This window comes from Brachyistius frenatus, unplaced genomic scaffold (assembly GCF_029030835.1).
Source record: "Brachyistius frenatus isolate BFR_SWC_R1_liver_20210118 unplaced genomic scaffold, ASM2903083v1 Contig_307, whole genome shotgun sequence".
In the NCBI taxonomy this organism is placed as follows: domain Eukaryota; kingdom Metazoa; phylum Chordata; class Actinopteri; family Embiotocidae; genus Brachyistius; species Brachyistius frenatus.
In genome coordinates, this window is record NW_027210906.1 from 49,771 (window position 1) to 68,457 (window position 18,687).

An 18,687-nucleotide genomic window follows, 5' to 3' on the forward strand; every position below is an offset into this window, starting at 1 on the left:
TCTAGAGATATTGAAAATTAGGTTTTGTATGCTGCTACCTTTCTAGTCTACTATAGGCTGAAACTTTATCCAATATATCAAATAAGAAATGAACAAAGAAGTTATATGGCTGTTCAAAATATATATCTCAAATCAGCGAGTTGGATCTTTCCTTTTCATGCGTTGATGCCAACAAAGGACAGAAGTTACAGATTTCTGCTTTAACACAAAATAAATCATTAGGTAACAAATTGAGCCAGTTTAGTGTTGTACTACAAACAATGAAGTCACCTTAAAGGAATATTTCAGAACTTGTGCAGCGTTAACAAGGGTTACTGGATTAACAGCCGTCACTGGCAGGTGGATTTTTAGATTTTGGGCAGAGCTGGCTATCTACCAGCTTCAAGTCTTGATGTTATGATCTACTCTATTACCTTTGTTTTTATATTTGTTTTTTTATGCATGAAATTATGGAAATCATTTCTACGTTTCCAAGTGAAAAAGTCATTAATAGATGCTATAAATGACCGTAAAAAGGCCCACAGAGGCTGAGGTGTGATCAGCAGTGGGATCATACATTCTGTACACGCGGGTAAACACGCCACACAAACACGCATCTCATACTCACCAGATGGTAGCCAGCTGAGTCTGAGTCAGATTTGATGCCATCAGCGCGTTTCTAACCTGAGGTCCTGCAAATTTAAATTGCATCAGCAATAACAACGGAGTGAAATCTCACAGCAGTTGATGTGGATGTGTTTGTGTTTCTGCCAAGATCTGTCAAGTGGGGTTAAAAGCAATCGGAGTACGTGAGTGCGGACGTGCAACTGACCCAGAGTGAACGCTGTCAAACTTGACAACACTGCTCATGAGCAGCTGAGTGGTCCTGAGGAGAACTTTATGTTTATTCAGGCTGGCGCGTGTGTGTGTGTGTGTGTGTGTGTGTGTGTGTGTGTATATGGACTGACCTGACAAGAAGCCACTCATGAGCTTATCTAGCGTGTTGAACTGCTGACGGTACTTGAGTCTCGAGGCCTGTGGAACGGCCCAGTCACTCGCACCCATCTTTGGAGAGTTGCTGGCCAGTGACGTGGTGGAGGAAGAATTCGAGCTATGAACAGAGAAAAGAAAAATGTGCCACGATATCACCTAAAGGCAAACGACACAATAACATCATGCGGTCAGCGTTTTCTTTTTCTCTGGTATTCGAGCCCCGGCTTAAAACCACTAATTGCTCCGAGACTCCCCGGTGTTATTTCTCGGCTCTTAATTAGGTGTAGAGGAAGCCGGTGGAAACGACCACGTAGACAATGACTCTCTGAAACGAGACGCTGCTGTGCTCTCAGGCTATGCTAATCAGCCGTTCTGTTTTTATTATAAACAATGCCTCCGCAAGAATAGCGGGAGGATAGGCTGGGTCGATGATGCTCATTTGAGAAGAATGTATTTTCTTCGTCGTTATAGCTGCATGGAAACTTCTACTGCAACAGTCCTCTGAAATAAAAGGAGAGCTTTCAGGGAGACAATGGGAGATGGAGTCTGGGAATCCTCCCTCTGCCCACGGGCTTTTTCTCTGTGTGTCTATGTATATTGAAGTGTGTGTGTGTGGGAATAAGTGCTGTAAAATTTATATTGTTATGGGTTTGGAAACCCAGAAAACCGCAAATTTCGTGTGTCCATCATGATTTTCAAAAGTGTATCTAAGAACTTGAAGGGGAAATCCAGCTGGGTCGCTGCTGGATAAACCTGTGTTTACCTCCTCGCACTCGTGACCTTATCGCTGCTTACCGTCCCACCTCCACCTGAGGTCAGGACTCTTTGTATGACGCACTAGGCTATTCAAAATAGTGAAATCGAATCTAATCCTTTTCCAAAACCTCACAAAACACCGTAAAGAGGAGGATCAAGGATATTAGATGCTCAAGCTGTCACTGAAACTGCACAAAACCTCCCAGACCCTGGTTTCTTCTTTCAATCTTGACTCGTCACTACATCCTAGTATATATGTAAATATTCCAGGGAAGCGGTAAAGTGCTTCATGTAAAAACAGAATTGAAAGTTTGACGAGCACACGCCTGCAGTCGCTATCTCATTTTTCCACAGTGCATATATCTCAATTAGTCCATTATCAATTCCTTGGTAGTTATTTATTTATCGAAAACAAAAATCTATTTTCTTTCCATTCTAAAAAGATTAGGAGTCTTCAGCGCTGCCAGCAGCTCTGTGAGGATGTGCTCTGTAGTGTAGCTTTGACGTTAGTGCTGATATTGGCATGCTCACAGCCACTATCCTACATAGGGTGTAAAGTTGACTATGTTCGCTAGTCAGAAGCCCACTAAAGTCATTATGATTCATCCTATGAGAACCATGAACGAGTCACATTAATGGCACATTAATTTATTTCATTAAAAAGAAAAAACATCAACTTCACTGAGGAAAAGTCAGGGTATCACAAAAGGCAATTTATTTCATCCTGAGGGGAAGACAAGTGTTAAAGGGAATCTAATGACTTCTTGCTCAGATAAATACTCAGGACCGAAGCGTCGTGCCATTTTACTCCTGCTCTCCTATTTTTGTGACTCTAAACAAGCCCACTTCTTCCTGTTGCCAACAAGACCATCTGATTTCAAAAAGTCCTTCCTGTTCTCTGCTATCTAATTGTCCAATCTCTGCCTGTGTTTGGGATTCTTAACCCTTCCCTGAAAAATAATGCGGCTTCTTTGTGAGCACTAATATTAACCCAGTGTTTACACCTGCATCCCTGTATAGGAAATGACTAATTTTAATATACTAAAATCTTGATGGTAATGACACGCATATATTTGTTTCAACTACCATTTAGGTACTATTAGGACACTTGCTTGTTTCGAATGTTTACTGATTAGTCCTGCAACGTAGACCGACTGTGTGAATAACATACGCACATTTCTCATTAAAAATGCTTATGTTCTTCTTTTTTTTTTTTACACTCACCTGCTCGATCCGAGGTCTAGCAGAGAGTTGGCCTTTGACATGCCGGTGGACGGAGAGAACGCCATAGGAGAGGAGAAGCCAGAGAGAGGGAGCGCTGGAAGTTGGAGGCAGTTTGTTAATGGCCGAGACGTCATATGGACAAATTCAAGATAACATTTGAATGTATACATGTTAAAAGATAAGAGTGTACATGCGCTTCACCGAAACAAATCACTCTTTGACGTAATGTCCACACGCTGAGTGCAGACGCCCTTGAACGTGCGTGCGTCTCATCTTGTCTCGTCATACTTTACAGTCGCAGCACAGAGCGCTGTCGCAGCGAGGTTATTGACATCTGGCTAAAAACAGAGGCTTGTAGTTGTCTGCAACCCTTGCGCTAAAACGGGGCTCGTCTCAAAACGTGTGGCAGTGATATGTCTTGATCAGCAGGGAGAGAGGCGGCGGGGGGAGTTAAAGATAGAAGGAACGCCAAATAACAGAGCAATTTCACAGTCACTCTCATTAGATTGCTCATTTCGCAGCCTAAAAATTGTACTTGAACAGACAGTGAGATTAAAGAGAGCAGCCGGGGGACAGACGGAGGTGGTGAGAGATGAAGAGAACAGAGTGAGATGACGGAAAATCTAAATGGAAGAATCTGTTAAATTGAGAATGTGCTGTAAAATATTACTTTGAAATTGACTTTTTCAACTAATAGGCACAGTCTCTTCAGCAAAGACTCGTGACTTTTTCCGCTGGCGCCGCAGAGTAGATGAGCTACATAAGGTGCAGCGTGGTCTTGTAGTCCTCACTACGTTAATGAATCACTGCTCTGGAAATGAATAACTGACCCCGATACACGAAAAATTACACCAGGATTATTTCTTTACTTTCTACATCAAGACCTTCCAAAGTTGTTAGCGGGTGGTAGTTTCAAATGAGTGACCTACTAAATTAGGTTGTGTCGTTAAAAGGTCTCCGTCAGTGAAGATGAGGAAAAACAAGTTGTTAAACTACCAAAAATAAAAATGTTAGGGAAATGTGGTTTAATGTCTTCCCAGTTCACATCACTATTAACTATCAAATCAGACAACACTGACCATATTTTATTTTCTGCTTTTGACTTCTCGCTCAAAATGGGTCACATGTTGGCAAACTAGCTTTGGCTTTGTCGCCAATGTAGCAGTTACACCGGGTAGTTACTGGGTGTAAATTTGAGGTTTAATTTAATTTAGTCACTTGTAAAGCTTCACTAACATTTGCATCATACCCTGGCTAAGTTTGAACCGACAAAGAACCGACGCCTGAAAAGAAAAGCTGATGACAAGTTATTTACGACCACTGATACGCATCATTCTGTCCAGTGTTTCGCAACCCTGGTCCTGTGCACTCATTGCCGTGAACATTATAGTTTTTATAGTTATTATATGTTTCTCTGCTCCAACACACCTGCTTCAAACGAAAGGGTCGTTATCAGGCTTCTGCAGAGCTTAATGACGACCCATTAATTTGAATCAGGTGCGTTAGAGGAGCGATATATCGAAAACATCCAGGGCAGTGAGAACACAGGACCAGGTTGTTGTTTTTTTTAAACACACTACACGCTCCCCTTTTGTATTTAATGTCACATTGATGTGCGCCACTGAAATATCCTTGAAAATAAGGTTAACTGAATGCCTGTGGATCAAAAACCCGTCATCTTCAATGTACCTTTTTGACCCCCCCCCGGATCATGTTTGAATGAACTGCTTTTAATCCACTAATCATTATCCGCCTTGATTTGTCCAGCAAGCGACTGAGAATGGTTCTACCGCAGAACCAACCTGCACTGTTGCGAACGAGAGGTGAGGTGAGGAGGTTGATGTTGCCGTTGGAGAGCCCAGAGTTTCCGAGCGAGGTGATGAGGGGAAGAGTCATTGGCGTTCGCACCAGGGGTTGCACAGAGGGCATGGCGGGGTTAGCTGGCATGGGTGTTAGGATGTTCATGGCTGACATAGCTGACATGGATGACAGACCAAGTGACAGGTTCGGCATTGAACCCATTCCTATAAGGAAACACACAGGTTCAAATATTTCAAAAGACTGACTAGTGTGAAAAGCTACATTTAAAAATGGGTTACGTTAATTCTGTTGATACAAAACCTTTAACGTACTGTAACTAGAACAGCGTTGTTGTTTTGTTTTTGTTTTTTTCATCAATCAAGGACTCAAGCTGCCTGATACTCTTTTAAGGCAACAATAACTTTTGAAATACAACTTCTCAAAATTGCAGCTTGTCTTTGGTTGGCCCCTGATGAAATAACACTTCAAAGAGGTTAAGCTGTAAGGGAAGGAGTTCAGCTTCTTTAAACTGAGAGAGATTTTTTTTCCTCACCGAATCGTGCTGATGAAGGGATGTTTGAACCACAGTTGGACACAGGAGGCTGCTTCATGACGACCGGCAAGGTGGAGGGCAAGTTTCGCCCCTGAAGCGTGAGTTTAATGAGCTTCATGGCAATGGAAAACTCCAGTCTGTCCATCTTCCCATCGCTCTCCATGTCGGCCAGGTTCCTACAGGAGGGAAAGACGGAAATCTGTGAGTGTACCATGATCCGTTTATAGCGGAGAGTGTATTCCCAGTATTTCTTTTTTTCTTTATCGAGACAATAGAAAAGGAAAGTTTCTCAGGGGACAGGGCTCTGGTGGGATTGGATTCCAGTAGCGTTATTCACACAAACTCCAACATGCACTGCTCTAATTACAGCACACGCACACACACACACGCGCACACACACACGCACACGCACACACACACACACACACACACACACACACACACACACACACACACACACACACACACACACACACAGTTTACTAGGTGTGGCAGGCTGTGAAGGAAATGAGTGCTCAACAGGAAGTTGAAAGCAGGCCGATCTACCAAACTAACTCTGACCAAAAACAAAGCTCGGACCTACTGACCCACTTAACAATGAATTCTGATGAAGATTCACTAAGTTATTCATTTGGTACTTGCCAGATCTCAGCGAGGACAGAAGCAGGCAGCCCAGACTGGAGAAAGAATTTTCTTGCTTGTTCTCCTGCAGACAAACAAACATCACAGGGGTGCATATAGGCGGGCATCTGATGACGGCATTATTCGGAAGCAAGTATTTAGTCTGTTTCGTTACGACGGCAGCCTACCTGAGACGTAGCCGAGGACGGGGGCGAGTGTGTCAAACTGTTTGTCATGTTTCCCCCTCTCCTCTGGAGTGATGGCCCACACACCGGCTCCACCTGGACAAAACCAAGAACCAATCAGGACATTTCAAGGTCTTTGAATTCTCAATGAAAAGAGGTCTCGATGCTGTTGATGTAAATCCAGTTGCGACAAAAGAAATAAGGATTGGCAATCACATTAAAGCTCCAGTTTTTAATCCATCAGCCAAAAGGCAATGCCAAAGCGACGTCTACTCGCACCTTCCACGTCGGTTGCATTAGCCTCGTATTCCAGACCCAAATCCACCGGGTTTGGTCGTTGCATCTGATGGGTGTAGACCTGGGGTTAAATTCAGGAACTATCCGAGCAGCCTTTAACCAATCTGCTTTGACCACAATATGAAGTATATTGTGCGCCAACAACAGAGACGCCCACCCAATGTGAGCAGAGTGCAATGCCATATCAGTAAATGCAGACTTTGCCGACTCCGGAGTTCAATTCCTTGATATTTGCTGGCGTTGCTGCAACTGTTTGTATTGCTTCATCTCGCTCTACCACCACCGCCGTTGTTAAAACTAAATTTCAAAACAAACACTTGACTTCAACATCATCATCACACTAAGTCATCTGCCGCTGGTCGCTGATTGGTCCCCCCTTTCGGAGTGGCTGAACGGACCTTCATGCTCACAGGGTTTCCAGACTAAATGCAAATCAAGGCGATGATTGCTTACAATCCTATCAACTAAGAAGTGATGCTACTTAATGGCCATTGCTATGTTTGACTCTTTTTATTTTTATTTTTTGTAGCTTTGAAGAACTGAAATCATGAATCCAGAAGAAAACAGAAAAGGTTTGAGAAAACTCTCAGGTTCGGACCCCGTACCAATTAAAAGTTAACACCCAAAGGATTTTAGTATGGGTAGAAAATCCAGTAGTTTTATTTATGCTCCCTAATACAGCATGGCATAAAAACGAACATAATATTTAAGTGGACACTGTATAGAAAAATATTTGAAAATCGTGACCAAAAATACATTTTAAAACAAATAAACAAACAAATTCAGCTGAGCAACGCATTTAAATCCAGCAACCGATCCCGAAAGCAGAAATGCTAATGCTGAATTTGATATGGAGTCTTGTTGTTTTACTTCACCATCCCAGAGTGTGTGCATATTTTCTATCCCTAATCAGATCTCCTCTTCACATGAAACCTCTCTTAACCAACTCCCGACGATGATTAATGTATAAAACTGTCCCGTCAGCTTCTTTTTTTTTTCACGCTGCTCCGCTCTTGCAGTATCTCAAGGTAAGCTCAGGGTTGGCCATGAATTAAATATGAAGTCCGCCGTGCTTGTGTGAGGGGTATGAAACTCAATTCTCACTCAATTTCACAAGACGGCTTTAATGGAGAGGGATAAAAGATTACAACTCAGACTGATAATCTATCAATCATTAAAGGAAGCCCGCGAATTCATCAAAATGTGACTCGATCAGGGCATCCTCAAAGCCTTCTTAACTTGAAAGCTGTGAGGCCATTTTGTGAAAACGGATTGACATTATGGCAGTAATTGAATGACAGAGACGAAGATAATGACACATATTAAGTCATGCGGCGGATGACGCACAAACGGTGAACTGAAGAGAAGCTGAGGGATGAGCTAGTTTAACAGCTGTTGGCTACATTCAGACGGCAGAAGCAGATTAGTTGGTGTAAGAAACGGATAGACCCGACTCAACTGGGACAAAACACCAAACTTTCAGCTTCCTTCCTGACCAGCTCGTCTTCCTCTGCTCGGCAGCGACAGACGGGCTTCCCTGATGCTAACGGCTGTTACCATAGCGATCACAGTGGTACAGACCTCAAACAAAATGTGTCTGCAGATTTTGCTTTATTTATAGCAGAGACAACGTTAACGTTAAGTTTGAATTATTTAACTTCCATCATAATTTGCTCTCATTGGTTTAAAGCTCTCTTAAACATCTCAGCATGAACATTTAGGATTTACCAAAAGAAATCTCTTCAGAAATAGAGGAAACAAAAATAACTCGTTTAAAGAAACTGAAATCTGTTATTAAAACATAAGGACATGAGTGCATATTGCTACAGTACATGGTTTCAAAAGAAAACGAGGCCATGACCTGGATATTTAAGAGTTGTCTGGAAAATTAATGGCAACATAACTGTGTGCTCCGTGTACAAAATTAAATCAAAGAGAAGTTACATTTACTTACAATCCTTGACCACGAATCAGGAAATATTCTCTGTTCAGGCTCCATTGTCATAAACAAATCAACTTATTTGCATCCCATAAAAAGAATCCGCACATCAGACAAAGCGGAAAATCTGCTTCCCCATTCATTCCCCCGTTACGATAAAATGCAACAAGTGCAAGGTCATAGTTGTCATTTCTCTCTGAATAACGATTTCCACCATGAACAGTTTACAATAAACATATCTCAGACCATGACACGCTACAATCCCAGAGGTTGCAATGACCCTGATGGGGTCAGGTCGAGTTACAGTTTACATCCCTGTCTGTCCAGACTCGTATATGCAGTGATGACCTTGAAGGACTTTGGCCAATAAAGCTGATTCTGATAGAACACAAAGTTGTAGCCATGGCAGTAAACGACGCTTTAAATATCGATGTCACTGCAAAGAAGCTACCAATTGTAGAATCGTCAACCCGACAGCACAGAAGATCTTTACGATCAGCACAGTTTTAAAACGGACACATAAGATCAGTGTCACCAGTTCATTATCTGACCAAATGTGAAAAATGGTCACAATCTCCCCTTCTGTTTCTGAATTATAGCTTTGAATAATGGCCAAAAATTGTTCTCGCAGAACAGAGTGAAGTTGACCTTTGACCACTTGAATATAAAATGTCATCTTTCCATCATTTTACCCTATTAGTGTATGATTTATTGACTTATGGTCAGGAATGTGTTTCGTGAGGTCACGTTGACCTTTGATCAGCTCATCCTCGAGTGACCGTTTGCGCCAAATTGGAAGATATTTCCTCCAACTCTTCTTGAGATTTCATGACACAAATAGTTGTATAGAAGGGCTGGAAATGTTATTTTTGAGGAAATTGACATAATCTACTACTACTGTGGTGGAAAGAACGTGAAATCTTTATCTCAAAACAAATTTTTAAATAGACCGTCTTCAGCGATACTATGTCTTGTTTTATTGTATGTAATCTATGCAAAAAAAATGAACAGAAACATGATGTCTTGTTAGCAACAGCAGGTATTTAGATGTGAGGATTTGAGGGCAGAGAAATATTAAGGGATTGCTCTTCTTTTTCTTTTTTTTTTAAATCTCTAGCAGACAGGTAGAAAAAAAAAAAAACTGTAATATCGTCACTAGGAAACATTTTAAGCTTTGGGCCAATTGGTTATTCATGTCCTCAGAGACATCAAGGCTGTAATTTATTCACCAGCTTCAGGAAATACCAGCCTGCACATGATGGAACTTCCACCCCAGCACTAACCCAAACAATCCACCGGCTCTTGTTGACTGCACAAACGTCTCTGAGGAATGACACAATGGATTGCTGAGCATGAGTAACGGCACAGTACGAAGCCAACAAGATGAGAGTGGGGCAACTATCGAGTGGAAAAAGATTCCATTTTTTCCCCCCGACGTGTCTTAAACTGCCAGCTGTTTGCCTCAGTGAGGAATATTTGTTTGGCACCGAGCTGAGTTTCAGCGTCCAAACACACTCCCGAACCGCCACGGCAACACCTGTTCAGGTATCTGCTTTTTCCCTGACAAAGCCGGTGTAAGCAGCTCACAGTGCTCGACCTACTTTTGGCATTGTCAGCGAAACGCTGCCGTGTAAAGGAGAAAGTAATTAATCTCGCACAGAGATGTGAGTATTCTTCACACTGTCTCGTTGGCTTCGACGGCCCTCATTTAGAAGCCATTGTAAGTGAGAAACGGGGAGGCGATATTTAGCACAGTGCCACTGGGACGCGTAGCTTGCATGGCCGCATCCACGGGCCTGTCAGTAGAGCCAGCGTGTCTATCGGTGAGGGCTGAATGTGCTGTGAATAAGTGGGCCACTGCAAAGCTTCTTACACAGAATCCATAGGGGTCGTCTACGGTTCCACACTCGTGCTGGAAACATATGGCCGCTCAGTGGGACACCAGATAACGAGGTGCCAAATTTCTGAATTAGTAGTATATAAAAACCAACAGTGGTTTCGCTGTCGGATTTGGGGCTGGCCGGGCAGGGGTTGGCTGGGCAGGGGGTTGGCCGGGCAAGGGTTGGCCGGGCAGTGGCTGGCCGGGCAGGGGGTTGGCCGGGCAGGGGTTGGCCGGGCAGGGGGTTGGCCGGGCAGGGGGTTGGCCGGGCAGGGGTTGTGCTGGCGTGAAACTCTCTTGGTGCATATTCTGATACTTCGAGTCGGGGTATCTGCAAAAAGTGAATGCCATCAAGAGCACTCTTTTCCTCCAAATCCAAATCTCACTTATAGATCCGCGCATTTCTCAGTAAATTGGGTTTTGGTATAGTTGTGAAAATGTAAGCTTCATGTCTTTCATACAGCAGAAATAAACATGCGTTTGGCCTCTGGTTAATTTCCCCGTTCGTGACATGGGTGTATTTTTATGTAACCACCCATTTAAATTGCATTGAGTTACGGATAATTATGGGCTGAACAGCTTTAAGTTACAGTTGGATGCCTTCACTTTTGACAAACTGACTCCAGGTTTTAGCAACCGGACTTTATTCAGCTCCACCCATAGACATCCTCTTGGACCATTTTTTGGGGGATTTTGGAGTCAGGCGATGCCAAGATGGTGACGGCCAGAGATACATGGAACTGAACTTCAAAATCTCTCTTCGGGAAACTTACGGGTGACGTCACAGAGGCTATGTCCATTTTTTATAAACAGTCTCTGGGTAGATCATATCATGGCCATTATGTAATCCCCTCTATAAGATCAGTTTTGGTGCAAATACTAATCCAATAGATCAGTGAATTGACATCTGTTTGTCAAACTGTCCTTCACTTAGGCCTCAAAACACCCGGCTCCGGTCTTCTGAGGGAAACCTCTCCTCACCGCTCTCACAACTATTTGCATATCAAACGCTTCACCTGGGGAAGACGAGCTGATGCTTCAGATAGCTCCGGTGGATCAACAGTCTTGGCACGCTGCAGCATTTCCGTCTACACACACAGAAACACGCGCTCCTCTTCTTCTCTGTTGCACACTGTCCCCCTGGTTTGGACACACACTGACTAATGACTTTGCAAATACCTCATTACAGATTCTGTGTTGACGAACGTGCAAATAGCTGCAGCCTCCCCATATGTTTCCATTGAGAAACTCATCACATGCCGATGTTGTTTCTTGTGTCTCTTTTTTCTTTTCCCCCCCAGTGTGACTCTACTGGAAGAGATTAAAGCACAGAGTGTGGTTGCTGTGTGGCTTGTTAAACTGACGAATTAGTCATGTGGACACGATGCATCTGACACACGCACACGCACGCACGCACGCACACACACACACACACACACACTTTATCGAAGGCACTTCCCAGAGAGAGCCTTGAGGAACAGCAACTGTGTTCCACGATCAAAGGATGGAGACGAGAGGATTAAAGCACACATACACACAGCATCGAGCAATTCGGTTCACAGCAAGGGGGAAAAAAAAAAAAACGATGCATCACCTCAGATTCGGAGCACAACAGAAACAGAGAGAGTCCCCACGTCAAAACATGCAACAAAATAGCTCATGATTTGGCTTGAAATGAATCAAAAGGTAATTATCCCATATTCCTTCAGGCCCTCTTTCCTGTAAGGGTTCACACAACGTACGTCTCACTTTAATGGGTTCAGTTAAAGTCTGATCCTTCACTCTGATGGCAGATCAATATCCCAGCCGCGTGATCTGACAATTCACACTCCACATTTGGCACGAGCGGTCCCACACAACAGAGAGGATGTTCAAAGTGACCGCAACAGATGCACTCAAATGTTCAGGCTTGATGGGAAGACAACCGGAGGAGAGATTAAAGTTTAAAAAAAAAAAGAAGGTGCGCGACACAACGGCCGCTTGTTGGCCTCGACTCGGTTTCCCTCCTCTTTCTGCTTTCTTTCCTCACCCATCTGTTTCCATTCAGGTTCATTCTCAGTCCTGACCATTGTTCCAATCAGGGTGCATGTTTGCCTCCCCGTGAGAGGCAAACACATCATGACAGCAAACACGCCAAAGACCAAAAAACAAAGTGCTCTTACCATTCATGGCTGCAGGTGGAGAGCACGGGCAGAGAGGGAAGTCCTCCACTCAGCTGGCTAGCTCTCAGACATCTGCAGAGAGAGAGAGAGAGAGAGAGAGAGAGCGTAAGTGTGATTGTGTGTGTGTGTGTGTGTGTGTGTGTGTGTGTGTGTGTGTGTGTGTGTGTGTGCGTGTGTGAATGAGGAACAGAGCGGAGGCGATCTAAATGTGCGCAATAGCAGAAATTAAAAAAAAAAAAAAAAAAAAAATCTCATCTTGTTAACAATGCAAGGAAGGCACAGTGAACCGCTACGACGGCAAGGGATGGCAGAATGAGGGAGGGACGGAGGAGGGGACATAAAGAGAGAGAGAGGAGGGTGACAAAATGACAGAGAGCAGGTAGGTAAGGAGAGGAGAAGGAAGGGAAAGGACACAGACAATGCCAATACGGAGCAGTGGGCACTGAAGAGGACAGACGGTCGGGGGAATAGAGAGCGCAGAGAGAAATGATGGTGGTCTGTGAGAATGGCAGCATTTATCACTCCCCACTCTCAGATCACAGATGGCGGCTGAAGCCAGCAGTCTTTTGCAAATCGTGGCGTTTCTCCGCTGATATTTAGTCTGACATTTGGCTTTCTGTGTGAATGCCATCCAATTTGGATTCATCTCTTTCTGTTTTGCTAAAAAAAAAAAATCTATATTTGTCTTACTAGCAACATACAGAAAACACTTGTCTATCTCCATCTATCCACACACACACACACACGCACACACGCACGCACACACACAGTATGCTTACATGTATGTGCACCACACAAACAAAGGACTTATGGCTGTATTGAGTGCAGTGGGCAGGGAGCCTGGCCCACCTGATGAGATCGATCTGTGGGATCTTTGGCAGAGTCCCAGGAGGTAGATGGGACAGATGAGCCCATGCAGGTAAAAACTCTTAAATTGGAAAACGAGCCGAGTGAGCGTGGGGTTTCGGTTTTCTTTTTTTTTTTTTTTAACACCACGGAAAAGCCTGCTGCTTGGTCCTTTGCTTTTGCTGTTGTTTCTGAATCATTCTTCAGTTCAATTGCTTTGCCAACATACTCTCCATATTCTTGGTCATTCATGCTTCCTACATCTTTAAATTGAAAATATACACTTCGTTATTGGCTGTGGTGTCCCTCCTTTTTCTGTTTCTGCAGTTTCTCTTTCCATGAGCCCCCCCCCCCACTCACAATATTTCCTCTTGCTTTATCTCTCTCTCTCTACAAGCAAGGGTTTTCCTCATCTGCTGTGATTCCCGTCGGGTCCAAGCGATCTCCTCTGTGCTTTCACCAAATCACATCTTTTTCCACACTTCTACTTTTCCTCCAATCTATCTCTTCCACTTCAGCTCCTTGATCTCCTTTTCGTCATTCAATCAAACGTGCATTCCTTCTGTTACGGCTGCCGCACAATTTCTTTCATTCCCTGCTCTCTCTCTGCTCTTAACAGACTATCGCTCCATCATTGGCTTCCCTGTTTTTGTGTGAATTCTTGTCGGGGAGACTGTGGCTGTGATGGCTGTCAATTGCTCAAGAGCAAAGAACCGCACACTGTGGCGCATGCCTCCGCATGCTCTCGACTGTCTGCGCTGGTGCTTGTGCGCAAACTCACGCATGGCATGAGCAATAAACAGCTCGCACACAAGCAAACGACAATGACATTTAAGGCGCACAATCTTAAATTAATCAACGGGAATTCAAAGGGACTGATAAGAAAGAAAGTAGTTCAACAAAGACAATCTTGTTAAGAGTGTTTACGGTGGATTCAGAAAGTACTCGCACGCCTTCACTTTTGCACACTTTATTATTGCATTTTCTTTTTCCCTTTTTTTAATTGAATAAAAACCACAAACTGAAAGAGGCCTATTTCATTTACAAAAGTAGTCATACCCTTAATTCAATACTCTGTAGAACTGTGTAAGCAAATCCAGTTTTGAGTCTTTTTTTTGGGGCATGTTTTTAACGAGCTTTCTACCTGTGACAGACAATAGATCTATTTAAGTTAGATTAGCAACACAAGAGACTTCCGGTTATGGCTGCAAGCTACGGGGAGTCACGTTCAACCCTGCTCTGCTACGATCCTTCATAAATCCCGATACATCTCGCAGAAACGCTTTTCAAACGTCCGGGCGAACTCTATTCTCGACGCAGTGATGCCAAGTACTGGAAAGACGAGCAAAGACGGAGTGAAAATTATTGTCACCACCGAAATCGACGAGCTCTGGGGTGCAGAGCACGGAGCAGAGGGAAAGCGTGCGCGAGGCGTCTCTATTTGGCACGTCATGTGAATTCGTGAATTCCCTCCAAGTTCTCAGTCGCTAAGCTCGTTTCAACTTGGCTTAGAAATGTGATGATGCTGACCTTACTCGAGTTATTATCTCGATATAATGCAATCTGCGGTGTTATTTGTGAAAAATGTACGACTCTTTCCAGTCCACGTCATTATTGAGAGGAATTGTAAGAAGTGTTTGAGCGGGTGACGCTGCTGAATGTGTGAAGTCGTCTTCATCTGTGAAAAAAGGTCTTTTAAACCAGCGAGTCAAATGATTGGCCTGCGCTAATGAAAACTAATCTCAGACATCTATTTGTCAAATCACACCAGTAAAGAACGTTTGATCAAATGCCAGGTGAGTTTTTTTTTTTTTTTTTCCTTCATATTCTTATTATCTCTTTTAGTCTACACTCTCAACAGGTCATATGTTAACTTGGCGGATGCCGGTTCAGTCAGCTAATTAACAGTTAGGCTACACCCGGCCGTGCTGTGGATATTTAGCCACAACTATTGTACGTACGAGTTAGTTTGTGTTGAACGAGCCAATTTTAATTTAATTATGTTTACATTTTTACTCGGTAAACACTTCACTTATCGTTAATTAGCTAATTCCACACGTGAGAAGAGCCGGTGACGGTACAACAGGCTTTCTGGTATGTCATCATCCTGAGATGTTTTTTTGTTGTTGTTGTTTTTTGCCTCAAATAATAAAATTCCCCAAAGACACGATTTGACATCTTTTCAGCTTCTCAGCTTCTTTCATCTGACATATGGTAATAATGTACGAAGTCATACGGGTAGAAATGTTCCTTCACTATGTACAATATCCAGTTCGCAGAAGTTCAAATGCAACCTGTATATCCAGTCACTTGTGCAAACACCTCGTATGAGGGTATTTAGCAGATCACAAACACTTCGGGACCTTGAAAGCGTGCGGTGCGTGCGGTTTCAAATACCAGATACTGTCTCCGACTGACTCCGTTTCAGAGACGTCCCTGTTCAAACAGGACATATCCTGGATACAAAACAAGACTGAATCAACACGTGCCACGGAGGACACCCTCTACATAAACACCGACTGTGCCTTCAGACTCAAAACAAAATGTTTCACTCAGTTTGTCATCTTACAATGCTACTTGCAGCCCCCCCGTTGAGCGTTTAAACAAATATTATGGTGTAAAACACTTATAATATAAGGAAAAATAAACGTATTTATGTGCTTAGACTCAGTAAGCATTTAAGATTAGGTCGTAAGAACTGAGAGCTTTCCAGCCGGCGCTTTAATTTCTTTAAGGTGCTAATAGGGAGCATAACGCAGATGAAAATGGTGTACAATCATGCACCTCTTATTTTCTGATTTGTGGAACGGCGTAAGTCGCTTTAAGGATCAGCGGTTCGCTGACCCGACTGCACCGCCCGAGGAAATGAGTCAAAGAACCTTTGACCCTCCCCAGCATGCTGATTGACACCTGTGTGCGCCGCACCGGACCAGTTGGATGTGCATATCAATGCGTCGGCCTGTGTGCACAAGTGTGTCTGACACACACTCCTCACACAGAGGGGGACCCTGTTCTGACAGACACAGCCCAGGAAGCTTTGGCGGAGCCCGAGGAAGAAAGAAAGCCTGTGTGTATGTGTGTGTGTGTGTGTGTGTGTGTGTGTGTGTGTGTGTGTGTGTGTGTGTGTGTGTGTCCTGTGTGTCCTGTGTGTCGCATGTGAGCACAGAAACGCACAAAGACACACACACACACACGCACGCACGCACACACACGCACACGCACGCGCGCACACACACACACACACACACACACACACACACACACACACACACACACACACACACGCACGCGCACACACACACACACCTTCCTCTGTTGTGCTGCAGGTGAAAATCAAGGACGCTTCCACCAGTAAAATCGTTCTTATCCTATGGATACGTTTGTGGGTCAGCTCAACGCAATGATTCACCAAAGCCTCTTTTCCTGTATATGCTCCCCACCCCCAACACTGAAAACACACACTCAGCAGCATGTCCTACCTCAGCTTTTTGCATACATACCTTTGGCGCAAGATTTTTATTTATTTATTTTTTTTTTTGCTTGACTTCAAGAATAATGTCAAACTGACCTCAAACTAGCCTTCAGATTCACGCTGCTGCAGCCGCCATATAACAAATGGACCCCTGAAAGTCCATCAGTTCATCACAGCAATTACCGTATGTTCGTATCTGTTTATGTACACGTGTGCGTTATGCAATGCCTTGTGTCTTGGCAGGTGGATATGTGCAACAGTCCCCGCTGGGATGGGGCCAGATGTCATAGAAACTGCATTTTATATGGACTTTGCCACTTAAGCAAAGAAAGGCTTGTCTTTGTTTTCACAGAAAGCAGCAGAACGCACACGTACGTATGCACACACACACACACACACACACACACACACACACACACACACACACACACACTAAGCAATTGCTATAATTAGTCTATACTGCAGTAAATGAACACAAGCATACATTAACAGTGAACCCTGCTCCAGTCATTTCACACCAGAGTGGAAAAACTGCACTGACATTGAGCCATTTGAACATCTTATAACACCTTTCCATATGCAGTGCTTTACAGCTGGGGTAACAAATATACCGGACAGGCTTTAAACAAGAAGTCATACTTAGGTTATCATTTTTTAAAATATTTTAACAGATGAGTCGAAATAGAAATAAATATTTAGACATAAAGGGAAAAAAAAAAATGTAGCTGCTGGGCCAAGTAAGGATACCACAGACACTCACCAGGTCCCGATTATAGTGATTTGTCACCTCGATATATGGAAATTAGTATCATTAATAAAAAAAAGTGAATGTTCTGCCTTACATATCCAGTGAAGACACCTCCGGATTTACATCTTTTGTCATAAAACAATGATGTCATTTCCTGTTGTCTGATTGTGTCTTGTGTCAGGTTACAGCAACGTCTCTGTAATACAACTATGAAATTGCTCAGAAACACATTTGCAGCTTTCATCACACTGTGGATTCAAGGCGCAGGCAACAACGCTTGCAATTTGTAGATGACAGCCCTTATTTTTGCTGCTCACAAATACATTACCTTTAAATGCAAGTTGGGTTTTTTTGTTGTCAAAATGCAGTCAATATATTTGAAGTCATTGGTGTGAGGTCTGAACAAGCAATGTTTCAACCACATAGGTGCTCTTCATGTAAGACGCAGACAATAGGCTAGCACTCGGGGTTAGTGACAGATTTTAGAAATACACATTTGAGGATCCAAAAAAAAAAAAAAAAAAAAAAAATCTCCTCACTCCAGGTGATAAAACCACTATTATGTTCATACGCTACAACTGATCGCCTTTTTTTTTTTCTCCAATGTTACAAAGCAGGACATCCCACTTACCTTGAAAAAGCAGGGGAAAAAAATAAAAATAAAAATCGAAGGTGGCAGCGTCCAGCAATTGTTATATTCTGCTCTGTCTTGCTAAGCTTGAAAATGACATATTTTCATTTACCTGTTGCGGTAGAAAGACGGCGGTGTTCGACATGCAGGCTGGCAATCGAGCTCCAGAAGAGGGAGGAACCGATCCTGCAGCCGGGTCGGGTGTGCGTGGACTGGAAATGGGCGTCTCCGGCTCCACGGGCAAGTTACACAGAATTATGCAGGTGACTTCCGGCTTTCCCTTTCAAAATTAAAACTTGACATTTCAGGTTCTATTGTTTCAAATATCTGAATGAAGCGTTTGTGGTCATGTCTGCACGAGCTTCCTTCCTCCTTTGCGCAGACCTTTTCTTACTGCGAGGATTAGTGATTGTTGGATGCATGTGTGAAGCCTCCCTGTACACTCAGCTTGAACTTGATTATATTTTCAATGTGCAAACATGGAAAAAAAAAAAGAAGAAAGAAAGGTAAACACTGATTATAATTAGTTGGTTGAATAAATAACATTGACAGAAGTCAGGTTCAGTACCAACATAACCAGATATTAAATGTGCTGTACAATG

General features: G+C 43.3%; 1 protein-coding gene across 3 annotated transcripts in view; it reads right to left on the reverse strand.

The window, feature by feature from the left end:
* The window catches only part of itsn2a (intersectin 2a), a 38,075-nt gene extending 19,771 nt beyond the window's left edge, over positions 1 to 18,304 (reverse strand). Inside the window, exons 1-9 of one of the 3 annotated variants that reach the window (XM_069722867.1) lie at positions 18,198 to 18,304; positions 12,389 to 12,460; positions 6,115 to 6,207; positions 5,948 to 6,011; positions 5,306 to 5,481; positions 4,755 to 4,976; positions 2,953 to 3,046; positions 948 to 1,090; positions 608 to 671 (exon numbers count right to left, since the gene is read on the reverse strand). In XM_069722867.1, coding sequence (XP_069578968.1) covers positions 608 to 671; positions 948 to 1,090; positions 2,953 to 3,046; positions 4,755 to 4,976; positions 5,306 to 5,481; positions 5,948 to 6,011; positions 6,115 to 6,207; positions 12,389 to 12,395 — 863 coding nt within the window. In that variant the 5' untranslated portion in view covers positions 12,396 to 12,460; positions 18,198 to 18,304. Of the gene's footprint in view, positions 1 to 607; positions 672 to 947; positions 1,091 to 2,952; positions 3,047 to 4,754; positions 4,977 to 5,305; positions 5,482 to 5,947; positions 6,012 to 6,114; positions 6,208 to 12,388; positions 13,003 to 18,197 lie in introns of those variants that run through there. The other 2 variants (XM_069722868.1, XM_069722870.1) reach the window with 2 other exon arrangements.
* Positions 18,305 to 18,687: the final 383 nt, after the last annotated feature.